The sequence below is a fragment of the Hippocampus guttulatus genome, chromosome 15, assembly GCF_054856545.1.
Source record: "Hippocampus guttulatus isolate MCC_2025c chromosome 15, RoL_Hgut_1.0, whole genome shotgun sequence".
NCBI classification, from domain to species: domain Eukaryota; kingdom Metazoa; phylum Chordata; class Actinopteri; order Syngnathiformes; family Syngnathidae; genus Hippocampus; species Hippocampus guttulatus.
Window position 1 is genome coordinate 13727681 of NC_141275.1, and position 26221 is coordinate 13753901.

The 26221-nt window shown below is 47.3% G+C and overlaps 2 protein-coding genes across 5 annotated transcripts; both read right to left on the bottom strand.

The window, feature by feature from the left end:
- Positions 1–128: 128 nt before the first annotated feature.
- On the bottom strand, positions 129–12421 carry rsf1b.1 (remodeling and spacing factor 1b, tandem duplicate 1). The gene is made up of 16 exons (XM_086130438.1): positions 12272–12421; positions 10228–10446; positions 9149–9240; positions 8953–9045; positions 8535–8740; positions 8367–8464; positions 4757–8214; positions 3718–4020; positions 3370–3474; positions 3185–3264; positions 3052–3106; positions 2805–2982; positions 2449–2662; positions 1765–1973; positions 1411–1590; positions 129–1275 (listed from the first exon to the last, which is right to left on the bottom strand). The coding sequence occupies exons 2-16, from the start codon at positions 10379–10381 to the stop codon at positions 818–820; spliced, it is 5883 nt and encodes a 1960-aa protein (XP_085986564.1). The 5' UTR covers positions 10382–10446; positions 12272–12421; the 3' UTR covers positions 129–817.
- LOC147194016 (F-BAR and double SH3 domains protein 2-like) lies at positions 11338–26215 on the bottom strand. Of its 4 annotated transcripts, none has more exons than XR_015102987.1 (20): positions 25977–26215; positions 24306–24403; positions 22868–22913; positions 21011–21084; positions 20060–20204; positions 19380–19513; positions 18711–18765; positions 18510–18638; positions 17932–18054; positions 17740–17835; positions 15489–15605; positions 15107–15205; positions 14443–14817; positions 14233–14316; positions 13980–14163; positions 13428–13657; positions 12913–13129; positions 12768–12832; positions 12272–12647; positions 11338–11455 (listed from the first exon to the last, which is right to left on the bottom strand). XR_015102987.1 is itself a non-coding variant. In XM_086130441.1 (20 exons), exons 1-20 carry the CDS (start codon positions 25995–25997, stop codon positions 12564–12566), a joined length of 2292 nt encoding a protein of 763 aa, XP_085986567.1. In that variant the 5' UTR covers positions 25998–26215; the 3' UTR covers positions 11338–12563. The 4 variants fall into 4 exon arrangements, 3 of the variants coding, with proteins under 3 accessions (XP_085986567.1, XP_085986565.1, XP_085986568.1); XM_086130441.1 differs by having other exon boundaries at positions 11338–12647; positions 14443–14580; positions 14665–14817; XM_086130439.1 differs by having other exon boundaries at positions 11338–12647.
- Positions 26216–26221: the final 6 nt, after the last annotated feature.

Here is a 26221-nt window from a genome sequence, read left to right on the forward strand (position 1 = left end):
CCGCATACAGACCCGTAAGAAAGCATTTTCACCCGGCCCCACCATGCAATTTGAAAACGAGGTACTCTTATATTTATACATATTAAAAAAAAACATTAAACAAGAGGACAATAGAAAACAAAACGAAGTTGGTTATTTATGTTTTTAAAAAGTTTGTACAAAGAAAATAATCCTCAACATTTTTTTTTTTTTTTTTGCCAGGCCACAAGCAAAATCATGTACATAGAGTACATGCGTATCCACCCCCGACAAAGGCATTACAATTCGAACCCTAAACTAAAAATCTCTGCTTTTGTTTTGGAATTTTCGGGCATGGTGCCACGACAGGAGGGCACCTGGGATAACAATTGGGCTTGAATTGGAATAGTTGACTGGAAGAAATATATATATATAGATATATGAACATGATAAGACTCGATAGCATAATTGCGACTGTTTTACTCAAAAATGTAAAAAAAAAAAAAAAACACAAACAGATGCAGACGGCAGTTAAAATATTTTGTGTACAATATACAAAAAAACCCTAGTCATCTATCAATTCATATCAGCATGTTTACATTCACACCTTCACATATATGTATGACACCTTTTTAATATTAGCGTATAAAAACTAGGGAATAGCGTTGTGTTTTTTCACCATTTCCTCGTGGAATGAGAACTGGAAACGGGAGGCGCGGAACCACGTGGAGAACAGGTGAGCGGAACCTTTTTGGTTTTTACACATTGACATGAAGAGGGTACAATAATAAGAATAATAACAGGAATATAAAAATACAAGAGCACAAAAAATGAAATCGTACACTTTTGTTTTTTTTTTTTACAATTGTTCATTATTGCAGACGTAGTCCACGAGGTCCATGACACCCAGCAGGTCGTCTTCGTCTTCGTCCTCCTTGGCGGGCTGTCCGTTGTTGCAGTCCAATTGGTTGCTCCCCTTGGCCTCCTCTCTGGGCTTCTCCTCGGAAACCTTCTCCTCAACTGTCTTGCCTTCGGCGGCCTTCTTCTCCTTTGGCTTCACCTCCTCCTCCTCGTCATCGTCATCCGAGTCAATGCGGTTGACCCTTTTCCGCACGGGCCGGTCCTCCTCCTCAGAGGAGGATTCGTCCGAGTCATCGTCAGAGTCTTCTTCCTCTTCCGACGCTCTCCGGCGTTTCAGGGCCAGACGACGGTGATGCTGCTTTGACGACCCCTTTTCCCCGTCTTCTTCCGATGAGTCAACTCGCCGTTTGGGCGGGCGGTCCCTGGAGCCATCCTCGGAATCTCTGGAGAAGCTCGCTGGGGAGACCAAAAAATAAATAAAAAATTCATATTCGCCCTGTGTCTGCTATTTTTTGAGACCTTTTGTTTTATTCGTCACCGGTCGTCTCCGGTGAGTAAATAAATTGTTTGACATTTTCACCGCCGTATTACCTTCGCTTTCTGAGGTGTCCAGGCATCGTCTGAGTTTGGTTTTCTCCCGATTGGTTCCGGCCTGGGATCCTTCCGACTCGGACGTCTCGCAGTAGTTGACCTGAGCCTTGTGACTTCGCCGCGAGCGCCGCCTGCTTACATCCAGGTCGCTGTCGCTGTACTCGCTGGAACCTTGGCTCGCTGCGGAGGCAGACAAGGGTTCAAACGGCATCCTTATCCGGTGACGATCTACAAAAAGGGGCTTTTCCATTTATGACATGCGCTCGGTTTCAAACGCGGCACAATGGACTGTGTGACTCGCGAAAGCACGATATAAACAATGATGCACTGTATCGAACGGAGAGCGGCTCGTACCGATTTCCTCTTCTTCGTCGTCCTCGTCCGTCTCCACTTCCTCGTCGTCCGAGTAGCCTTTCGGTCTCCGCCGCTTTCGGGAGCTGCATCGTCGCTTCGGCGAGTTCTTGCCGCGCGGCTCGGACGAGCGCCGCTTGCCGTCGTCGCTGCCGTTGGAGTCCGTCTCGACTGCCGTTCCGTTGTCCGACACCACAAAGTCTTCCTCGGAGCTGCAAGGAAACGCATCATGAAAAGCGGGACAAATGTGAGAATTTTCCCCTGCTTTCAATAAAAGGTGCAGTCAAAGATTGTCCTGAGTGATCATCCTGTGGTGTGTTAAGAGGGATTTTTTTTTTAACCTCCCTGATCTGCTCTGAAAATGTTCGCCACCGAACTTATAAACCTGTTCAATATTACTTAAATGTGGTACACGGATACTGATCATTTTCATTTCTTGCAATCAAAGTCAAGCGATTTTTCCTGGCCAAGTCATTGTATTTTCTGATGTCACCATGCTGCCTCTCGCAGGTCAGTCTTGGTACTGCAGCAGACATCCGGTTAGAAGACAATTGTCGGGAAAGACGAGTTGTTGTGTTGTTGTGTTCACAGGGGCGCACCCCCACCCCTCGGGTGCACTCCCCCCCCTCCCCATGTTTGTTTCCCCTCCCATTATAAAAATGGTTTTGCGTGCTTAGCCCACTTTACCTTTCACTGAGGCAGAACTCGTCCTCGCTCTCGTCGTCGTCCGCGGTGCTTTCGCTGTCCAGGTCGTTGAGGCGCCGCCGCTTCTTCTTGCGCTGGCCGGCGTTGGGCCGAGGCGGTCTACCGTTCTCCTTGCCGTCCTCCGACTGGATGATGGTGGTCATATCCTTCCCCCTGCTCCCCGTGATGTTGGCCATGTCTTTGCCGCGTCCCGCTCCTGTTCGCCGTTCACACGACACGTTTTCCGAGGTACCACATTCTCCGAGCGCGTTTGGGGACTCCCGATAATGTCATTCATAAAAACTCTCCGTGTCCAAATAAGTTTCGGCGCTCGCCGCGTACGACGCGGGGAAGCTCACCTCCTCCCCCGGCTTCTTTGACGTCCTCTTCGATGGCCTCCTCGATGGCCTCGTCAAACTCATCGAACCTGTAGCTGATGTTCTTCTTGGCCCTGGTGGAGCGTCGCCCCCAGCTCTTACGCCGCTTGGCCTCCTTCTCCTTCACAATCACCTCCTGCTTCTCCTCTTCCAACACCACCTGAGACAAAAAGAAAGAATTCGAGCCGCGGTCACAGCCACGAGCTCGGTGTCCTTATCGCGCGCTCACCGAGGGCGCGATGATGTTTTCCACGCTGATTCCGACATAAATGAGACGCTCTTTCCTGGGAAAGGCGAAAGAAAAGAGAGCATCAGCGACGCTTCCAAGAATCAGTTTTGGCAAACGCGTGGCGGGGCGTCACCTTCTCTCCGCCCGCTGTTTCTTCTTCAAGGCGGCGTCGAGGTTTAGCAGCTGCTCTTCCAGTTTGTCGCACAAGTTTTTCTACAGAGGCAGGCAAGCGGTTTTTAGTGGAAAGAAACAAGACGGGAAAAAAAAAAGGGGGGGGGAAAGCTCCTCGCACAGTGTTCTGTGTCTTGGAACACATACGTGTTGGCAGGGCGGGCAGAACCATTCGCCGTCGGGGATGATCATGAGGGGCGGCCTGAGGCAAGCCGTGTGGTAGCCGCTGTCGCACGAATCGCACAGTAAGATCTGCGCGCCCCCCCCAAAAAAAATATTAAATTAAAATTAATCTTGAGATATGACTTGTCAAATGTGTTATTTTGTAAAGTCTAAATCATTCCTTATAATGTGATGTATTTTTTTTGTAATATGAAAAAAAAATACGTCAGTGAGACGATTTAGCAATTGGTTGCTATGGTTTCGAAAGAAGGGCGACACTGTCACAAAGCGGCTGCTGTTTTGTTTGTTTGTTTTGTTTTGTTTTGAACTCGCCAGTTCCGGGTGGTTGGGAAGCCCGCAGTGTTTGCAGGGGTCGTCGTTGGGCGGCAGGTCATCGGAGGACGCGGACGAGTCGGAATCGCGGCGCTCCCGGTTGTGTCGGCGCCTCTTGGCTCCTCGCTCCACCTTGTAGTCCTCGTCGCTGTCGTCCTCCTCTTCCTCGCTCTCCTCGTCCTCGCTGGCCTCCCCATCGCTGTCGTCGTCGTCGCCGCCGTCGTCGCCCTCGGAGCCTTTCCTTTTGTGGCGGGTGCGCATGTTGGACCAGCGCGCCTTTCGCCGCTTTCGCCCCTTTTGACACTGAAGAACAAGATCAAATCGGTCAAGGGGAGAAATGTCAGGGCTGGGTGATTGAGTTCCCCCCCGCCCCCAGCCATTAACTCATTCAGTACCAACCAATTCTGGACCAAGTCTGAAAAGACGTTTAAAAACGTCTTTGGGAGTGAATGAGGTTTTTTTTTTAAAGAGAAAGTGAGAACCACTTGCCAATTCAGCGCGCGTTTCTGCTTCACTGCTTCCGCCAGTGGTCCTTAACCTTTTTAGAGGTACCGAACCCAACCAGTTAATATGCACATTCACCGAACCCTTTATGAGTGAAAAATGAATTTATTTTTTTTTTATAAATTCAAGATATTACAAAAAAAAATGCATTTACTGAAAACAGAAAAAAGTAAATAAAATTTCAAGAGATAAGTATACTTTTATTTTTATTTTTTTTAATTGGTCGACGTACCATCACGACAGTCACACGTTGACTACGAAGCAAACTAAATTTCCCGCAGCTCTGATTGGACAAGCAATGTCATGTGATCAACCCCCCTGGGGGGGTTCGATGGAACTCAGGTTAAGAACCACTGGCTTACACTAACAACACGGATTCCGACAGAGAGGCGCGACTTCATACGAGGAGTGACGGGTGCCAAATTAAATTCCTGCTAAGAAATCGGACTACGTGAGCAGATTCGTTTTCAAACCGTATGGTAAGAAAGAAGGCAGATGGAAGGCAAGGTCGAAGGAAGCGCGGAGGAAAACTCACCTTTGGTTTGGCCTGACCATCTTGATCCACTTTCTTCTCTCTGGGCTTCCTCACAATGACTTTCACCTTTCCCTCCTCCTCCTCTTCTTCCTCTGCCTTCTCTTCCTCCTCCTCCTCCTCCTCCCCCTCCCCCTCCAGAGGCTTCTCGACCTTGTTGTCTTGGACCTCCGCCACCTTCTGCGTGGGTCTGGATATCCTGGGCGATCGTCTCAAGGACACGCCGCCACCCGCGTTGGTGTCCGACTCGGAGTCGCCCTGCTTCGCCTGCCGCTGAAGTTTCACCCAGCGCCGGCGGGCCGCGCTTTTGACTCCCCCGCGGACGGCGCTTTTCTCCGACTGAGCTCGGCCGCCGTTTCCCGTTTCTTTCTTGGACCCGTCTCGCTCGCTTTTGCTCTCGCCGGCCGCTTCTTGGCCGTCGCGTTCTCCGGTCGCCGCTCGGCGGTCGGGCTTCGGCGTTTTGGATTCGGCATCTTTAGAAGCGTCCTTGGGACCGGGTTGAGGCGGCGTGGAACCTTTTTCGTTTTGACACGGTGCGTCCGGCGAAGTCTCCGACTTGTTTTGCTCATTTCTGCTTTGAGCCGTCTCGTCGCTCTCCTTTGCGTGATTGCTTGTGGCGAGTTTTTCCACGATGGAGTCGGTTTTAATTTCGTGACAGTCCCGCTTGGCGCTGCTGGTTTCCAACTCTTCCTTGGACTCACTTTCTTCGTTTTTGCTTTTCGATGCCTCGCTTTTGTCTTCCGATCGCTCCGTTGCCGCCAGAAGCTCGGGGTCGCATCCTTGGACCGCCTTTTGGTCAGTGGATTTCGGATCGATCGTTTCACTGTTTTCGGGAACGTCTTCCGGACACGCTTTGTCCATCGTTGGATCCTTTTCACTTTCTTGACATTTAAGCTTCGTTTCTGGCAAAGCTCGGCGGACGGTTTTTGCCTCGTCGTCTTCCGGTGGTTCGCCTTTTGCTGGAGTTTTGCCGCCACTCACCTTTAGGTCATCGGGTTGGGATGTTTCCGATTCATGAGGGGGGGTTTTCTCTGGCGCGACGTTGCTTTGGAAAGGTTTTTCCATTTTGGAATCCTTCTGACATTTGAGCTTCTCATTGGGCTCGTCTTCCTCGTTTTTGCCTTTCGATGCGTCACTCTCGACTTCCGCTGGTGACTTGCCGGCAAGCTCTTCTGTCGTTTTTTCATCGGCGGGTTTTATAATTTTGGTGCCATCGGCAGAGTCGATCGTTTTGAGTTTTTCCATTTCCGCCCCCTCATTCGGTTCTTCCTCATTTTTGTTTTCGGCCGCCTCGCCGGCGACAGGTTTTCTGCTCTTACTCGTGTCTTCTATTCGCTGTTTTTTCGCCAGCGCTTTGTCATCAAGTTCTTCGGTCACGTTTTGGTCAATCGTTTTCACCGATTTTAGTTCATCGGGAGTCTCGTTCGCCGCCGTTTTGGAGAGTTCTTCTTCCGTGATGGAATACTGACATTGAAGTTTGTCATCACGTTGCGCTTTGCGAACGACGTCGCGGTCGAATCCTTCTGTCGCCTTGTGATCAGCGTGTTTTGCCATTTTCAATCCGCCAGCGGCATCGTTCTCCGTCGTTTGATCACTTTCGCAGAGTTGATCCCTCGCGGAATCCTTTTGACATTTCAGGTCGCCGCGTCGTGACTCATTCTGGTTCTCGGTGACCTCGTTTTTGCTTGGCGTGACCTCACCAACGACTGCCTGCTTGCTGGTTTCCGACGGCGCCTTGACATGATGCTCTTGGGGCGTCACTTCAGCGTCTGGTTTCGCCGTTTCGGATCCTTCGGAAGCATCTTTCGCCGACGCCGTATCGGCTTTGGAACATTTATCCATCGTCGATTCCTTTTGGCTTTCTTGACATTTAAGATTGGCGTCCGGCAGAGCTCGGTTGCCGTTTTCGACCTCTTGCTTGGGCTGGTCGTCCTCATTTTTGCTTAAAACCAGGACGGTCTTGATGATACGCTCTTCCGTCATGCGTTTTATCGTTTTGGATTCATCAGGGGGCTCTTTTTCTGTCACTTTATCATTTTGGGAGAATGTATTTTTTGTGAACTCCCGCGGGCTTTCGTCCACTTGACAGTCAAGCCTCTCCTTGGTGTCGTCCTTCTTGTTGTTTTCTGCCGACGGCCACGCCGGTTCCACGGCAGCTGCGTTTTCAGACGTTTTCGGCTGGAGCGTTTCAGGCCGGTCGTCTCGTTTTGATTTGTCCTGGTCGGGTTTGGCAGCGTTCGCGGCTTCTTCTGCAGGTTTGGACGGCGAGTCGTCCGTCTGGACGGCGTCACGAAGGAGCTCGTCTTTCGTGTCTTCCGACTCGATTGGCTTTTCAGAGTTAGTTACCGAAGCGCCGTTGGCTTTCACGCCTTGGCTGGAGGCCATCTCTTGATGCACGTCTACCGCGCTGGCCTTTTTGATGACCGACGACTCGGGCGATTCTGGAGCTTTCTGGCTTGCGGGCTTGTCTGCCTTTTGAATGACGGTCAAGTTTTGCGCCGCCTCCTTTTGCGACTCTTCCTTTCGGCTCACGGCGTTGTTCTTGCGCGTCTCCTCCTCAGCGGGTTGCAACTTCTCCGTTTCGCTCTCGCTCGTGTTATTTCCGTCTTTCCTCGTTCCTTCGGTTGAGGCGTCCACGCAGAGTGGTTTTCCTTTCGCCGTTTCTGTATCTTTTGAGGTACAGTCTGCGGCTGTGACCTCGTGATTTGATTTCTCCTCGTTCTTGACAGTGCCGTCCATTTTTTCCGACGCGTTCACGTTGTCCTCCAAAGACAACCCCGCTTTTTTGTCTCCTCGCTTGAGCTCTTTTAAATTCCCGTCTCGTTCGAGTTCGGACAATTTATCGTTGGCTTCCTTCGTCGCCTTCTCTGTTCCTTCGGCTTTTTCCTCGTCGACGGGCGAAGCCGTGACCTTCTCCGCATGGCAAGGTTCTTTCTGCCCCTTTGTGGATGCCGATTCATGTTCACTCAAACGAGGGTGGAGGCACGCCTCCGACGTGGGCCGAACTTCACCGTTGATGTGCTCTTTCCCGCCGTGTTTCTCCCCGCAGACGGGCTTGGGTTTGACGTTGTCCTTTAGCTGCGACGCCGGCGCGAACTTCATCCCTCTTTTCTTCAGAGGGATCTTGGCTTGCTGCTCGTTCTTCATCTGCTGGATCTCGTCGACGCTGTTGTGCTTGGGAGCGGGCTCCCCGCCCTGCATCTCCGTCCTGGCTTCGACCGTCTCCTTGGGCTCTTCTTTGATCGTCTGGGTTTCGTTGACTAAACCGTGATTGGCCGGCTTCTCTGACATCGCTTCCGCTATGCCGTTCACTGCCAATTTGATCTCGGACGTCTCCGATTTGAGCTCATCGGTCTGATCCAATTTTCCGTTGCTCTCCGTCTTTGGTGACACCTGGAAGGCCGCCTGGGTGGGGTCTTTGATGTCCTCGTCTGATGAGCTCTCATCTTTCTTTACGCCATCTGAAAAAAGAAAGCTTAGGTTAGTTTGTTGTCAAGTTGATAGCAGCGAGAAGAAGATTCGTGTTCAAACAAAATGGCCAATGCTTGATCTACATTTTAATATTTTCCGATTCGGATTTTTCCATCATCGATCATAATCTTAAAATATATACCTCCTTGATCCTTTTCACTTTTGGTCTCTCTCTTCAAGAGCTCGGGATCAATGTGTGTCTTGAGCAGAGCCACCACTTGCGCCAAGTCGCTGCGATCTCTACGAGAAGGAACCAAAGGAGCATCAGCATCCATTAAACATCGCCTCTTCCTCCTCCTCTTCTTCGTACCTGGCGATGCACGTCCACGAGGCGCCGTCCAGGTCGTCCTGCTCCTCCACATAGAGGCGGACGTTGTCGTCCTGGTCCAGCTGGAACCAGTACATCTGGCCGTCCTTGTCGCGGCCGATGGGCTGCAGACGCATCTTGTCCGGGTCCTCCTCATTGATGGCATTCTTGAACTTCAGGTTGTCGTCAAACTGACACTCGCACAGATACTACACAGGCAAAGGAAGACATGTTGGACTTTGTATCATTGCAGTTTTGTTTCCTTTTGGCACTACAATCAAAAAATAACGAAAATATGAATTAAAATGTGATCTGATGCATCAATACAATGGTGGCAATAAAACGGTGGAATGTATCACTTGACATTTTATACTGAGGACGTGTTTCGGGTGGAATTAGAACAACTTGTGTGTTTGTTTACTTTAAGGATGGCTGTCTTGCTGTCCACTGTCATGCTCTTGTAGCCCTTTTCTTCCAGCTCCCACGCCCATGCCGTGTTGAACTCTTGACATATCTACAGCAACAACAACAACAAAAATTAGATTCTATTCGTAGTTAATTTTTTTTAAACTTGTTTTCACATCATTGTAAGAATGGCTTATTTTTATTTATTTTACCTTGACAAGATTCTTTTCCCATCTGTCTGCTGACACCGACTTCCCAATCTTTCTCAGCAACTTGACATGAAGGTCAACTAGCAACTTAGGAACTAAACAATAAACATTTTGAAAAACAATTCAGATTTCAGATTGCTACACAGATCTAAATTCTAAAGGACAATACAGTAAGGTTAAAAAAAAACAATAAGGAATATCCACTGATGATTTGTGAATGTGAAATGTGATAGTGTGTTTATTAATTCAGAACTAAAAGGCCAAAAAAAAGAACGACAATTTTAAATGTTTAAAAGATGAGCATATTTTATTAAGCTATATTGATGTCACACTGTTATTGACAAAGTTAAAATAATAAATTGATTAGCTTCACAAACTATACTCCGATATTTGTGACTCCCCCCAAAAGAACGTTTATTTTAAAAAATATTAAAATTACGAAGTATTGAAAGCTAAACATAAAACCTCGCCTTCCGTCGCAAAACACGACAATACACCACAATGAGCTCCGACACCGGAAGCACTTTTAATGCGTTCTTGCCAAACGCCAACGACTGCCTTTAATTTGACAGAACGCACCGGAACTCACGCAGGCAAAGGGTTAAAGCAGCACTTAATTAGTCTTTCAACAGTGATTAAAGTACGCCTTTCTGCTTCCTTCGCTGACATTTAAACACTCCGGGAGAACGTTTCAACGCCCACGACACTGTCCGTCAATGTGCATCACCGCAGCAACCCGGAAAAGGAATTAAACGGGCGAGTTAGCAGTGTGTTGTGTTCAGGAGCGGCGAATAAAGGCTTGCAAAGCGGAGGGGGTAATCAAAAGCGTAAAAAGTCAAACAAACACGCGGTCAATTCGGTAAATCAACATGAAAATAACCACGTCCTTGCATATGAACACACATGTAATCTCTATTGTAAGACCTCGCTTTCGTTAAATATGCATTCGTGGGGAGGTAAAGGTGAGAGAAGCGCACAATAACACAGCGATGCTAACGGAGCTCGCCCAGTTAGCTTTGTAGCAGCGATGAAGTCTCTCCTCTTGCCTGCTCCCCCTCCCCGGTTCCTTTCCCGAGCCCTACCTGAGGATGTGTCCCGCAGGTATCGCTCCAGCTGCGGGAAGGTGAGCTCTGGCAGGTCCAGCTGCGCTCCGTAGCGCTCCAGAAAGGAGCAAATGACGGCGTAATTGGGACACAGGGCAGGGGGGCAAGTCGCCGTCGCCGCCGAAGCAGCCATCTTTTTCCCTCCACACCAACCTGTCAAGAGCGTCAGCGTCCGGGGGACGCCCAACGGGACTTCCGCTGGTGACAAAATAAAGCACAGGAAGATGGAAGACAAAGCAAGTCCTTGACAGAATCTACACAATACTAATAATAATCACTTTCCATTGCATCCATTTTCAACAACGGTTGTCTCGAAGAGGGTTTCCGGGAGTTCCTGGAGCCTATACCAGTTGACCTCGGGGGAAAGGCAGACTACCCCCTCAAATGGTACCCACATCCACATCCTCACTGAGTAGGAACCGAGTGTGTGTACCACTACGCCATCAGTTACTTAATAATATACTGTAATAATAATAACTAGTACTCATTTATTTTACTGCTGGCATTGGGCCAAAACCTGCTATCCATTTTTTTTCACAAATTGAAGTACAGTAATTGGTCAGTTGGATGTGTTATTTCTTATTTACAAATCAGTTGATCAATCTGAAGTGCAGAATGGCTTGCTCTGTTTGACGATGCAGTTCCTGCACAAACAAGTGTCCACGATCGCGCTGCTAAAGTCAGCGTTGCGTTCCACCTGAAAAGACCGCAATTTTGCTTTCTCGCCTATAGGTATCAATGTTTCGCATGAGCGTTCTCACCTAGTTTAAAAAACATATTTGAACATTGAAGTATATTGATAAAATAATAAATAATGAACCATTTGAACATCGATATTTTAAATATATAACTGCTTCAAACAATTAGGCACGTGTAGGAATAGTCTAACAGTATTGTCAATGTTTTACGTTTTGTTCTGTTGTATTCTTTTATGTCAAATGTTCACTCAAGCGCTTTGTTACAGCTGCAGCTGTTGTGAAAGCGCTACATAAATGATGATGTCTTGTATTACAATGAATGAAAACACGAATCATGAGGTTAATGTGAATCCTGCTGACAGACAAACAGAAGAAGTAAAAACCACCGATCCACTATTGAAGCTATTCTTTATTTCACATTTATTTGTACACAATAAATACTGTAAAACATCCACTTGTGTGTGTAAATATGACGCTTGGCAGTCACTGCAGCTCTAACTTGGTGAACACTGCGGAACCAAACGTGGAAAAAGTAGCGTGTTAACTTCTCTAAACAGGGAAAAGACACTTTTCTCTTTTTTTTCCTTATTTCAATACAAGAGGGTAAACGCAAACTTCAAAAATAAGTTTGATGTCATTCAGATCTCAAGGAGATCAACAAGAAAACAGCAACGCGGCTGACGGATATCCTTTTTTTTTTTTTACTCACCACGCAGATCGAGTGGAACTAAATCATTTTGTTTTAATCCTAAAGTCTAAAAACGGAAATAAAAGAATACAAATTGTACTAATAATTTGTACGGATATCCATATCCAAGCTCTGTGTAAACTATTTTAAACAACGATAGCTTCTCTATAAGACATTTAAAGCGGCTATTTAAGGCTAAATAACGCAATATGACAAAAGTATTCATACCAAATACAGCTGGTAAACAAACAGGAGAAATGTTGACAGTCAAAATACTGAACGACGACGAAGACATGAAAAAGTGCTTCATTGTGTGACGCGCTATACATTTTACAACAGGATCGCTCCCAACCATTCATGAACAAAAAGGCATCTTTCACACCTGCTAAATTTCCTCCTCAGAGGTCTCAACAGAAGAATCGGCATTTTCCGCTTTCTTGGTGACCTGGGATTTGAACACTTTCTCAATAACACTAACTGAAACTTGGACGCTTTGGGTGGAGTGGGGGGCTATTTTTACAAGAAAGGTCAGATGTGAAGATTAAAGGGGGTTTAGAAACTTTCCATTTGTTTTAAACAAAGCACAATGTAAACAGGGAGAGTGCCATTCTTTAAAGAAAAAAAAATTCCTACTCACATCATTGCCACTTTTCCCTTCTTTTAGTGTTGGGGTGGAGGTGGGAGTGGGGGGGGGGGGGGATTCAGGACCAGCCTCGCACCCCGCCCCTCCTTAAACCAATGTGACATTACAGTGCAGACAACTGCAGACTCGGACAGGTCGTCGGCCATTTTCTCACATGAAACGAAAGAGTGTTCAAATGAAAATGGTGAGGTGTTGGTTTCAAAGGCGAGAAAGGCACGTTTGTTTTTCATTCCGGCAAAAGCACTGGCCGTGAAAGGCGTCCTTTAGGGGGCGTCCCATGTCCACTTCACACCAGCGTGATCTCCACCTCCTCTCTCCGCTTCACCTGCCCCCTGGGGTGCTGCTTGGGGGGAGGCGGAGCAGCTCGGACCTGGGGGACGGGGGGGAGAGGAAAAATGTCCTGTTTGTCTCGCAAATAATAAATGAGACACATGATATGAGTGGATGGAATCAAACTAAGTCAAATGGAAAAGGTGCTGAAATTACTCACAGGTCGAATGTTGCCAGATGCGCTCTCTGGGTATTTGGGAGGCTGCGGGGAGCCTTGCGCCGGACCTCGAGTGACACAAATCCACATTTAGTAGAGTGCGTTTGAGCATTTTGGTTCGGCGACTTAGCTATATGATAAGACGTACTGTGGAAGGGGCTCTTGTGTGGCGTTGAGGGCGGTGGCCGGTGGTGCCCGTTGTGGTAGGCGGGCGGCTGTCCGATGGGCGAGGCGGCGACGCTGCAGGGGCTGGACTGCGGTGAGGACGAGGTGGTGGGCGTCTGCAGGGGGCTGCTGTGGAGCGGCCCCACATGGAAGGGGCTGCAAGGGGAGCGCTCACAGTGGGCAGGCGTGCAGGGGGAAGACTGAGATATGAAGGAGGGAAAAAAAAAAGTTGTCAGCAAAAGTTGGGCATGAAACTAAAAGGCGACTTCCCATTCGGCATTTGTTAATTTGTTGATTTGCTTGGAGGGGGCGGTGGGGCTGGGGGATTCTGAAAATCTCATCTATTTGCTGTTTTTATGCTGTGGCCAAGGCAAATTCCTTTTTCTTTGGATTGATGATCCTCTCCGTTTTATGTGCTTTGCCGCCATCTTGTGACACCTATCCCCAATTACAACCACCTGAATGAGGGAAAATCAAATCCAAGCGTTTCCTTTCTACCTGAATGCTTCCGCCGTCTCTCTGCCCGGCACCGCTTTCGCCTGCGCTGACGGCCAGGTCCTCTACCAGGACGGCGGGGAATACGCCCACGACGCCGTTGAATTCGCCCTCCCAGAAGCCGTCATCCTCGTGGGTTTCCCGGCTCAAGATGCGGATGATGGCGCCCTCGGGGAAGGAGAGCTCATCGTCCGTCTGGCCGGCGTAGTCGTACAGCGCCTTGGCGAACGACACTGTGGAATATATCATACAGCCACGTTAAAAAAAATGGTTAGCGGTGCCGTTTCAGATGTTATCGTTACCACCGTAAGTAGCATTATGGGTTTAAGAGCTGAAGGATATTGTCAGCTCAAAATGCAGCTTGGAATCGTATTATGATAGCTACTCTTTGTGAATTTTGGTTTGTGTTCTAAATTACATTGATTGATAGTGGCTGTAATTTCTCAACAGAACCCCACAACTATTACATACATCACAGTGGTTATTTTTATGTCTATTAGGCGAGGGGTTCTGGTCTGTACAGGCAGGACAAAAGGGTCTTTGAGGACACCCTACCGCTGGAGTCTCCGTTGACAGAGCCGGTGGGAAGCTCGGTTTCGGGTTCGGTGGAGTTGCTGGAGGAGTGCGAGCGAGCGTCCAGCGCGGCCAGGGACTGCAGCATGCTCAGCAGGCTGTTGGAGGACGGCAGCTGCAGGTACTTCTCCGGGACGTAGCCGACCTGGCCGCTACGGTTTCTGGCCTGGGGAGAAAAATGGGGTCAAAGATGATGAAACAGGCCTTGAAAGCTCGAATAACTACCAAACCTTACCTTCACCCAGTCCTCCATGTCGCCGTCGTCGATGACCTCCAAGATTTCCTGCTCCTCGATGGTCAGTTCATCTGGCTGAGAGGCCTGAAGACAACATTGCTCGGATAAACGGGAGGCCTGGATGATTGATACTGTTTCTTTGAGGTTGTACATGTCTAATTGTCCCATAACAAAGGTTGGCGACCCCAAGTTAAGGCGGGGGCTCCCAACCTTGTAGGAGTAGAGCACTTTGCAGGTGAGGGGGTAATTTTTCAACGTGCTGGAGGGGCTGGAGCTGCTGTCGTCCAATACTTCGCCGCTGTCCTCCGTCTCCTCCTCGTCCTCCTCGCGCTCCAAGTCGGCCGTTCCCTTCCGGAATGAGACCGACACGTTGAGCCACCGCTCACCATTCAAAAGTGGAAAGTGTGAAAGGTGGGAGTGGGCAAGTCTTACGGAGAGCGAGGGATCGTGGGCACTGAGGTTGTTCCAGCGCTCGTTCTCCAGATCCTCCATCACCTGGTTCATGGCGCTCTTCAGCCACATTTCCACCCCGACGCCCGCTTGCCTCAGCAGATCCAGACGGGCCTCCGCCTTCGCCTTTACCGTCTAGCAGAGCGGCACACAAAAATTTGATAACATCTCTTTCACTTCATGATACTATTTATAATGATTGGGGGCTGGGGGGTGAGAGGACGCTCAATGTTTTCTTCTTCCTAAGGAGTTGTAATAGAAAATAATTGATTGGCACTGCCTCAAGCTAATATTTTAACAAAATCAATGTTTTGTTTTTTTTAATCCTTTTCAGTGTGTGATTGTACACTTCAACCAGCAGGTGGCGCTTTGGTGTCGTGTTGACAGGCGCACTGACCCACACACGCGCTCTTCACTCGGTTACCTCTGCCCTCCGCAGACTCTGCCTCGCCACTTCCATCTTGGCCTCCAGCTCTCCTGCGTTCTGCTCAGAGTTCCCCTGAGCACCAAATTCGTCCAAGACCTGAACACAAACACAAACTCAAAATAAGAGCTGAAACCAGCAATGGCTCCATCGTGTACGCTTACAAGAGTGTGACTCATTTCCTGATTACTGTTTGATTACGTGTTGCGAAAAAAAAAAAAAATTCCCAGATGACGTCAGTGATCACTTGGCTCTGAGCTTTAGTGTGAGAGCAGTACTATAAAATCCCATTGTGCTCCTCCCACGAGCAAATTGTCACCGTTTGTCCTTTGCGAGATATCAAACTAACCTCAACGGTACTATTTTAAGCGCTGGGTCTCACCCGTTGTGTGTGGATGATAGTTTTGTACTCTCGGGCCACTCGACTGGCCCATTTGCGGGCTTCCTTGTCCAGGCTGTGATCCTCCGCCGTGCCGATCTCTTTTAGCAGATGTGTCACCTGGGGGGGACAGATCCAAAACATATTTATAGGCAGGGGTGGGCATCTTTCCATAAAAGAAGATTAGATATGTTTCTCAATACATGGGAAAATGAAACGATTCAAGGATGTAACAATTACATTGAGTCCGTCAAATCAGAACCTAAAACGCTTTCAAATTGTGGAAATCCGGATTTTGAGGGGCCCGCCACACGGCGATTTAAGAATCCTGAGTACTGTGTGCTAGGAAACATGAACAGGTCATTATGCTAAAAAGATGAGATTGTTTGCTTTGTGGGGATGACAAACGTCTGACGGAAGGACTAAAAAAACCAAAACAAAACAGATGAGGGATCGTGACAAAGAGGAGTGCTGCCGTGGAGCAGCAACTCTGCACATTCCTTCCAAGAACACGTCAGTGTGATGGAAATAGCGGGCGAATGAGTGACGTGCCAAGCAGCTGTTATCTGGCATTTAAACAGGAAGGGACCACCACGATCATCAACATGATCAGGTTTGTAAATGCTTAAGGGCAACTACAACACAAAACCTGCATTAACATATTTCCACATGACGGCATTAGTGTGTGTGTGTGTGTGTGTCAGGGTGATGTTGGGGTGTCAGCGCACTCTGATGAGGCCCACTCACAATGGCTCCTTTTCACACATGGGCTGTTCACAGGACCCGGCCCACCTCCTGCCCCTCCCTCCCGCTTTCGCCTCTTTTTACCGGATCCCTCCGTCTGGCCAGCGGCGGCGTGGCCGGGGGAGGGAAAGGGTGGGCGGGATTTTTGTGTCCACCATTAATGTTTTCTTTAGGGAACAGGCGGCCACTTGTTGGGACGTCCAACGAAAACAACGCCGCCGTTTGCAGCCTGGACAAATTGTGCAGTGTTTGCTGAGGGCAGAGCGCCACCAGGGAGGATGTACGTGTACGTGTGTGTGTGTGTGTGTGTGTGTGTGTGTGTGTGTGTGCGCGCGTGTGTGAGAGACATCAATTAATATACATTACATCAAAGCACACAGGCCACAGAGGGGAAGTCGTCCGGACAATTTTTGACCTTTGTCGGGACTATCAGAAGCGGGACTTACATAATGTGTTCAATGTTAATTATAACTTCATCAAAGATAAAAAAGTCGACATTGCTCCACTCTCTCTGTTATATTGTGTTATCACTTGTTGCAAGACGAAAATGGCTGGGCTGGGAGCCAGTTGATTAACTAATTCAGTACCAGCCAATTCTGGACCAAGTCTGAAAAGACATTTAAAAACGTCTTTGGGAGTGAATGAGTTAAGGCAGAGAACTGCCTATTCATGTGCGCATATATGACCTCATCAAAAGTAGGCATCAGGTTCGATTTCAACTCTCTCTTTGATGCCAAGTTTTTTTTATTAAATCGTCTCCCGGCAATATTCCGCCTTCGGAGGTAGTCACACAAGCGTAACAAACACGCAATGCTGGGACAGAGTTGTAAACGTCAACACCTGACTATGTTCCAGTTGTGTTGAAAGTAATTGTCCATTTGTATTTACTATGTAGGAGAAGCGGGTACGGGGGCGGGGGGGCACAATTGTCCCTTACGACTGCTTTAAGCTCGTCATGCTTCTCTGCTGGGTTTGATGACTGGAGAAATCGGTTGGCGTCATCCGAAAGAATGAGCTGTTATTTTTGTCCTCGTCCGCCTGAGCACCAGACCGCGTCATTAAAAGCGGGGGCGCCGGCAACGAGCGCAAACACTGCATGTTTGCAGAGTGATCAAAGTCCGCGTCGCTGCTTTCACATGCGATCATTGAGTGCTCTATGGGGCCGCCTGTGAAACATCCTCGTGCCGCCACGCGATCGGTTTAAGGATGTCAAAAAAATAACACATTAAATAAGGAGCAAATATTGCCTCATCACTCACTTTACAAATACGGCGGTACCTGCATCGGTTTCAAGGAGACATACAACGCATTTCTCCCCCCAGTTGTTTCATAACATGTCTGCGACATGCTTTTGCCAAAATACCCCAAAAATTAAGGATTGCAGCACACTGAAAGAAGTTGCAGACGGCTACGGTAGCTTCTAGATAGCCGCTAAGTGGCTACCTGTCACTTGTGGGTTAGATTTGACATTTGTGGTTGATTCCAAAGTGGTTTTGCGGTGGGTCTTTACCGTATCCGTGTCGATGGGCTGGTACGAGAAGTCAGCGGCTTTCTGGAAAACGGAATTCTTCTGCACAAACATCTGCTGATGGAACTCCTGCAGAACCTGCCGGCCATATTTGAAAGATTCCAATCGGTTGCGATGTCGGCGCTCACCAAGTCATTCACAGCCAGGAGGCATGGAGGCGTGCAGACTTCTTACCCCCTTGGAGTTGTCCAGGAGCTTGGTGAAGACATCGTGCACGGCCTGGTAGCTCTCCAGCTCCGTCTGACACAGCGACACCAGATAATCCTTCACCTGCTCATGAATCCGACCATCCAGCACCTGCGCATCCCAAAATAAATTTTTAAAAAACTCAACACTTTATTTCATGAGTTTCATTCCCGATACACCTATAGTGTACACTTGTACGGTACTCATAAAAATATTACTACGACGACTGTTAAATACAAGACTCTACTGCGCACTACTTGCGCATGTCGTGTGGACATACTTTCTGGTAAACGGGTGCCAACAAATTTTAGCCAAGTGCAAATTATGCTCGCTGTGCAAACTGTCGTCAAGCAGAGTTTCCAACCCGGTTGCCAGCGCCGTTCCCCCCTTTGTAATCGACAAAAGGACAATGAAGTTGCCACCATGGGCATGCTAAGAAATTGACCCCGAGGACAACACGTCACATTGAGATCTGGAATAATGGTCATTGGTGTTTTTGATTCTATTACCATTATCAATAAATACGCAGAAGAATTTAAAAAAATTCCCCAGGATGCGCATTGCACCTTGAGACAGTCGCTGAGGTCGGTGTCGTAGTAGCGCTGCTGGTGGGCGTTGGCGGCCCCTAACGTGAGCAGGTAGTCGTTGCGGCAGTGGGTGGCTTTGGAGTTGCACTCGCTCCGCTTGGCTTTGAGCTGGAACGCAGGAATCGGTTAAGAAAACGCCGAGCGCGTCTCTCGCATCCTTTGCAAGTGGCTCATCCATACCTTGACAGTTGCCCTTTGCAGACTCGATCTGGACTGGAAGAGGCTTAGCTTGGACCTGGACAGACCAGCCAGAAAGACAAAACCTCTGACGACCGAGCAATTTTCTCACGAGAAGCGTAAATCTTGAACAGGTTCGGGCCATCAAGCGGTGCGGCTCAGTGTAATTTATGAGGCAGTGTCAGCTGGGGCGGCCAGAGAGTCATTACGGTTTATTAGTTAGTTTTCCATGTGTGGTGTCATAATGTTGACGTCGGAGCAGGTTTGGTCCCGCGGGTGCCTCGCTAGGACGCTAACCGCTAACATTACATTTCAGACAAGAACCTCTTTCAGCGGTTTGTTATCAATCATATGAGAGGCTATTGTTTCAGCTCGTTAATTCCCTCCCTGTGAATCTTTTGACGGTAACATTAGCTAACAGTGTATTTATGTAAATGCCGCCCTGGAGGGTGTTTATTTACTCAGCTGCAAATGCGGGAGGCATTTCTGGAATAATATGAAAACAATGGTAACTTCATATTGCAAATCATGTAAAGTGACAGCGGAATTGAAATCCTTTATTATTATCAGCTGTCATTATGTGAGTTGTTTTGTTTGGTGGCAGGGGATTCCACACGTGTGGCGGACTGCTTACTTGCTGCTGTTTTGGTTAGCCCAAGAATTGACTCTTACTTGGCTTCCAGCTCGGCCTTCTCCCGCACGGCCTGCGCCATGGTCTCCGCCTCCTGGTACTTCTTCCTGCTCTTGGTCAGGTCTTTGACGGAGTCCTGCAACTCGGCCTGAATGCTCATCAGCCGCTCGATACACTGGCAAACGCACAAGATGGCGGGATTTTTAAAAACATTTTTATACAAATTGCGGAAACTCGCAGCCTCTCAAAATAACACTGGATTCGATCTCGGTTGGCACAAATTTGAATGACAGGATGACATTATGGCTTTTTTTTTTCTGTTCATCATATCGGGCCGCAATAACAAAAGGTGCAGTTAACATCTACGTAATACATAAATGATGTGCAATAGAAAATATGGAAAACGAAAGAATGGTCGACTCCAATTCTGCGGTGGCCAGTAACAACTTTTCTGCAGCTGCATTTGCTGGAACTGGATGGAGGCACGGGGGGGGTCAACGGCTAAAACAGAATCTCAACTGAGTCACTTGAACCATGTAGTGTAAACCCAGTCTAATAAAGACTAAGTATATCAGTTACGGAGACGCTTTAACAATACGACAGAGACGCGCTCCTCGGCTGACCTAAATGGCGCAGAGGGACTGTCCAAACGGTCGCGCTTGTGTAACAAGTGAGAGAAACCCGAGCCGGGGATTGCGAGTTTCTGAACCCTCGGCGTTACCTTACGCAGCTGCTGCTCCTTCTGCAGCCGGGCCGTTTTTGCCGGCTCTGCAACTTGCACTTTGTAGTTGTCGCAGGCACCGATCCTGGATTGGGTAACCTGGACAGTACCCTCCAGATACGCCCTCCATACGCAATACATGTTCCTGCGCCAAGAGCGCACACACACAGACACACACACACAAGGTTGTTTTACACAGCTGAAGCAACAGTGGAGTGGTTCTTGCGCACCCGGGGATGGCTGAAATGTGCGGCCTAAATGGAGCAACAGAGGAAAAGTGCAGAGTTTCATGACGTGCAAGAGTAGACACCTGATCTGCATCACGCACCCGCAGAGGAAAGCAACAGAGCGGAGGTCTTCAATTAAAAGTTAAAGAGGTTCAATTTAAGGAAAGGTCTTAAAGCCTGGAGGCATGAATAAAAACATTGCTTCAATTATTTGCCAACTTCAAAGTGCTTCTGAGCAGGCCTTCCTAAAGCCTGAACATGGGAAAATTGAGTTTGTAAACATATGCGGTAAATGTAAGCAGTTGCAAAAATAATTCATGGACAGTATATCAACAATCTTACCTAACATTAACAAATAAACCATACCGTAATGACCCCCTCCCTCCCCACCCCAAAAATGTGTAATGTGCTGTAAATTCCATAGAAATTACACAGCTTCAAACTAGATGATTGCAAATCCCTCAAACGTTCCAAAAGCTGTGATACAAAATATCACGAAATCTCCGAATGTTGTCCGGGTCAAATAATGACAACCTATTACAAAGGTGTCAGAAATTGCGGAGAAAAGATTACTGTAAATCCTTCAAAGTTTGAGCACCATAAAATGATCCAATCTCTTATCCTTGAACAGTCGGGCCAGTTCAAGCAAGACGACAGTAAACCTTGCAAAATTTGTTGTTTAAAAAAACAAACAAAAAAAACACTTGTGGTGTTTTTAGCTTACCTGTGATCCGCTTCCTCTGACAGGCTGTCGGGCCATTCTCTTTTGAGGTACTGATTGGCCAACTTCTGCAGGGCCTGGATGACAAAAAGTGTGGACAACATGTCCCACTTTAACACCAACGCACTTTTTTTTTAGCAACCTTCCAGATGGATGTGCCAAATTGCCACAGACTTGAACTCTTTCACCTATTAGAAAGGGGCTCACGTCGAGAGACTTAAATCTCAACACACCAAACAGAGCCCTGAAAAGATATTAAAATGCTGCACCTCCGCAAACAGTGAGGTTAACCCGGGCAGAAATAGCTTCACACAGTAAACACGCAAAGAGACGCAAGGCACCGTCGTACGAATGAGGTCCAAGCAGTGTCACTGGGACGACCACCACTTTCATTTGCATCACTTGTGACTTTTTAGCTGACTTTAATCCCGCAGAATGTTGGCTAACGTGGTCCCGAGGTGGCAGAGATGTCCCTGAACCCGATTGGTCCGTGGGGGTCCCGGTGCCAAGGCCGGAGAGTGGCGACAAACCGGCCCATTGTGGGGAGCCACGCGCAACTGGACTGGCCTGGCGGCGACTCGTGAATGGGAGCGCTCGGCGGAGGAAGAGCCCAAACAGAGACGGCCATTTTCAACGCTGGCTATGACGTGAATAGCAATCGCCAGCGTTGGCGAAAGAAGCTTGCAGGTGTCAGATACCAATCTCAAAATAAGAGTAGCCATGTGATTACAGCACAAGTACATCTTTCATGCTTAGAAAAAAAAATAATAATAAATACAAATAAACACCCCCACTCTTTGGCAACGGATGAAAATATCATAACTTGGATGTTTCCATTTTGAGATGCTTCCATAAACAAACAACTTATATTTCACATCCCTTTGCAAGACCTGCCAACAACGCGCTCGCTACGCTTCATTTCTGCACATTGTTCTTTTCTCCAGAGACGTCCGCAAGCGTCCCAGAGTGCAGGCTGCATCCTTCCAAAGATGGAATGAGTCACGGAGGAACGGAGGAGGCAGACAGACAGCTTGCAAAAAGGCAACATGGGCTTACATTTTCGGGAATCTGGACGCTCAAACGTTCCATTTTTGATATACCTAATATGAAGCGCAACAGAATAAGAAAGGCAGCTGGGGCTCAGCGCTAAGCTTCATCGCAAAATTAGATTACTTCAATTGGCATTCCCCGATATCCCAACACTTCTTGTCACATTTAAACCTGAAATAGGAATTTAACAAGACCAGTGGTACAGAAAGGAAGCTGATGCTCAGAGCCGATAAACCTTTTCCACATATGCTAACAGCAAAATGGAGTAACGTATGGCCGATCCATGCACTCATACAACAGCTGCCCGATCTGGAACCTAAGTCCATTCAACGGCAACCCGAGGTGCTGCGGTTTACAACAAAACAGAGTACAAACTATTTCAAAAATCCTCACCGTCCATAAACATGTCGGTGAAAATCGGACAGTTTTTGCGTAATGGCTCAGATGGGCGGGCAAACAGAGGACAAGGCAGAGGAAGTGCCTCGGACAAATTGGCAAGAACCCATCTCGGGGTTGCTAGGCGGACTGCAGACGTGGCCCCTCTCTTCACGGCGGTGCGGGACATTCCTCACGGGGCTGCAACGCCACAACACCGCCAAAGGATTTTTTTTTTTCAGACGTCCGACTGACGTCCTTCTGGAAGCTGTGGCTACAAAACAACATCTGATGGACAGCTGATGGAAATTGCGTCTTCCTGACCACATACGAGAACAAGAAATTTCCGCAACCACCGCACTATTGTGACGCCTCAATATCAGAAACAGATAAGAGGGCAATAAAGATTTACAACGTGAAAGGCCGTTTCCTTACCTGGGCGTAGTCCCGCTCGACAGATGCCCTTTTTTGGCTAAAAGTCCTGCAAAATCCAAGTTGACGCGTAAAAATTTAATAAATAAATTTAAACAAAAATAAATAATTTAAACAAAAAAGAAAGAAAAAAGATAACAAATAGACATTTTTCACAACTACAGTGACAAAGTAAGCTGCAGTTTTATGAGTTGTTTTTACACAATGGGGAAAAAAATTAAATAAAACCCATCACGGATGTGAGTGTTCTATTGTCTGCCTTCATTAGTTGCTGCATCATTTGTGTTCAAGTATCGATGGCCTTCTAACCCCACCACATATATGCTGTCTGATGCTATTTGTTAGCATTTTGCAGTGAGTGTTAGCATCCGGCTCAACGGACTTAAGGCAAAGCAACACGTAAATTCTCTTTGTTTTAGGTTTAGTTTGACAGCAAAGAGTGAAATTAAAGTAATGTTTCACTATTTCCCAACATCAGCTTATTTTTTGCAGATTTTGTTTTACAACATGACCTTGAAGCATCCCCCACCCACAACGAAAATAAAAATGGTTGATTTTTCTCTCTGTTTTAAATTTGAACAAATATTAAAGGAAAAACATTGCAAAACAGTCAAATGTTCTGCTTGTAATACAGGTCTTCATTGTTGTAAGGGACCAAAAAATTTGTTAATTTGTTATTTTAATCGTCTATGTTATTCTGGAAAAATACAGTAATGGGCTTAAAAAAAAAAAAAGAAATCATAAATCGGTCGGTCCCTAATATGTATACTCGATCTCAGGTCTCTCTTGCCTCTCTCCCTGCTACTGTAGAATTTCCAAGCGCTTCATTTGACGACTCCAAAAACAAAGCATCGGCTGAGAAAAAAGAAAAATGCATTCCATCGCATCTGAGCTGATTTACAAGCCGAGGAACAAAGCTGTGGAGACCCCCGGGTGTAATTTATAGTTAGACGTTAAGAAAAGAGGTCAGCACCCCAGGTGGGAAAAGCGGAGTGCAGCAAAAACCGCCACAAAGCCAGTAAACATGTCCGGACTCGACCGCCGTGCCTCCAAATGATCTGCCGTGACTTCCTGGGAGCTTCCTCCCCGCTCTGTCGGCGATGGGAACATCTGGCGGCTGTCCCATGTCTTGACGGCCAGCTGCTGAAAGGTTCAGAGCTGTGCCGACAGCCACAGACAGGAAGTGGCAAAAACACGACCGCAACCTCTGACTTATCAAGTTCTGTATTACATTTTGGGGAACAATACCGTCTGCTGCTCTAACACTTGGACAACGCGTCTCGTGTTTATGTGAGCTTGTCAAAAGTCAAACACAGGAGGTCCTCACTCTGTTAAGGACGCAAAAGTGCACATTTACTGCTTTTTACATCTTCTTCTGATGTTGTTGGCTGTTTTTTTTTTTTTAAACATTAAATCTGCTGTTGGACACGCGCCCGCTCACCTCAGGTCTTCCAGGAGGTCACACTCAGCCTGGTGTTTGACGTGCAGTCTGCTTAGCTGCTCGCTGTGAGTGTGTTTCAGCTCTTGGGTGACCCGGACCTGCAGAAGGTGATGACAACGTGTTTTTAAAAATTATTATTATTGTTTAAAAAACACTTTATTAACAAAAGAATAGGAACAATAAGAAATTGCTTCAAAATTGCAAAGATATGCAAACTCCACTAACAATAAAACTGAACTTTTGCTTGTTTTGTAGGGACACACTGCATAAAATCCCTTCACAACTTCAATAGGTCCCAAAACAGAATTCGAGTGCCTTGAAACTTTGCCAAAGACAAACTGCAGTGCCACCCTTGACTTCACTTTACAATGCCACAGAGTTCAAGTTATGTCAGATTATCTTATATAGTATTCTCAAAAATGCATGCTCCCTCACAATTATTTTCGACTGTGTTTGAGCATAAAACAAACAACCATTCACACTCACACTTAGGGAGAATATAGTGTTCAATTAACCTACCGTGCATGTTTTTGGAATATTAGAGGAAACCGGAGTACCCGGACAAGACCCACGCAGGCAGGCGGAGAACATGCAAAATCCACACAGGAAGGCCGGGACCCGGACTCAAACCCTGTACTGTGAGGCGGACATGCTAACTAGTCGATCGCCATGTCAGATTATTTATTTATATATGACATAATTTATATGTTATTATTATTTGATTTCTATCACTTTCTCTTGGAGCTCATCCAAGAGGTAGGTCGCTGGGGGGAATCCGACCTAAATTGTTATGTACGCCCTTGACTTGTCTATACAGGTGCGTTCCGACTTGCGTACACCCCGTCGTTAACTGTGGACCCCCTTTATACCGACTTAACATTTTTTAAATGACTGTATTGTTTGGATTTTCAACACTATTAAGTGATGATCTGTTTTTTGAGTTCGTTACTATTGACGTGAAGGGGGAAAACATGAACCCAACTACCATAAGAAGAACGAGATTACTTACGAACGCACAACTTCAGATACTCGTAAATCAAGAACAGGGCTTAATGCAACACGTATGCATTCAAGTTGGATCCACTCTCAAATTCGGCCGGGACAAAAATACAATGTCTATTTGGATTAAGAGCGACAGTCACTTGTTTTTTACACACGCACAGACACGCGCACGCGCGCACGCACACACACACACATTAACGGCTATCGATTCGATCTCGCAACCGTCCGCTAGTTTTTAGTGCGGGAGTCGAGTGGAGAGAAGTGATATTTACTTAATCTTAAAAACCGCTTTAATGAACAACTTGTGCGCCGATGTAACACCTCTGTGACGTTAATCGTGAAAATCCTAGTAAGATACGGATAAAAAAGAACGGAAAAGTGACGTTTGGGTGCAGTTCAGAATGTCATTTAATTCGAATGGGTACGGCGGCACATCAAACGGACCTGCATCCACTACAATTGTGGCACAGAAGCTTTTAATAAGTATTCTTCGCTTTTGGGGAGGCAATTAAATTCTTAGTATACGCAAAACTAAGATATTTAAGTCAGTAAAATGTGAAAGAAAAAGTGGCGTTTTCGTCGTGGTCTGGCAACCATTAAGTTTGCACCACTTCGTCGAGTGATGTTAGCTTCCGAGGCTACACACAAACTGTTCGGGAAAAATCTCACCTTTCTCGGTGGGGGTTGCATCCTTCTTTCTGGACATAAAAACTACACAAAAGAGTCAGAAAGTTTATTGGTCGAAAATGGTCCAAGTGCTTCGACGACGACTGGGGTTGAAAAATAAGAATGATACTCCCGGGCGGCCACGGTTGTCAGTCCGTTAAAAAGTGAGCCAGAGTCCCGCTGATGAAAACAGTGCTATTGCTTGCGGTCCTGGGGAGCAGACCCACCAGATATAGCATCAGGCGAAG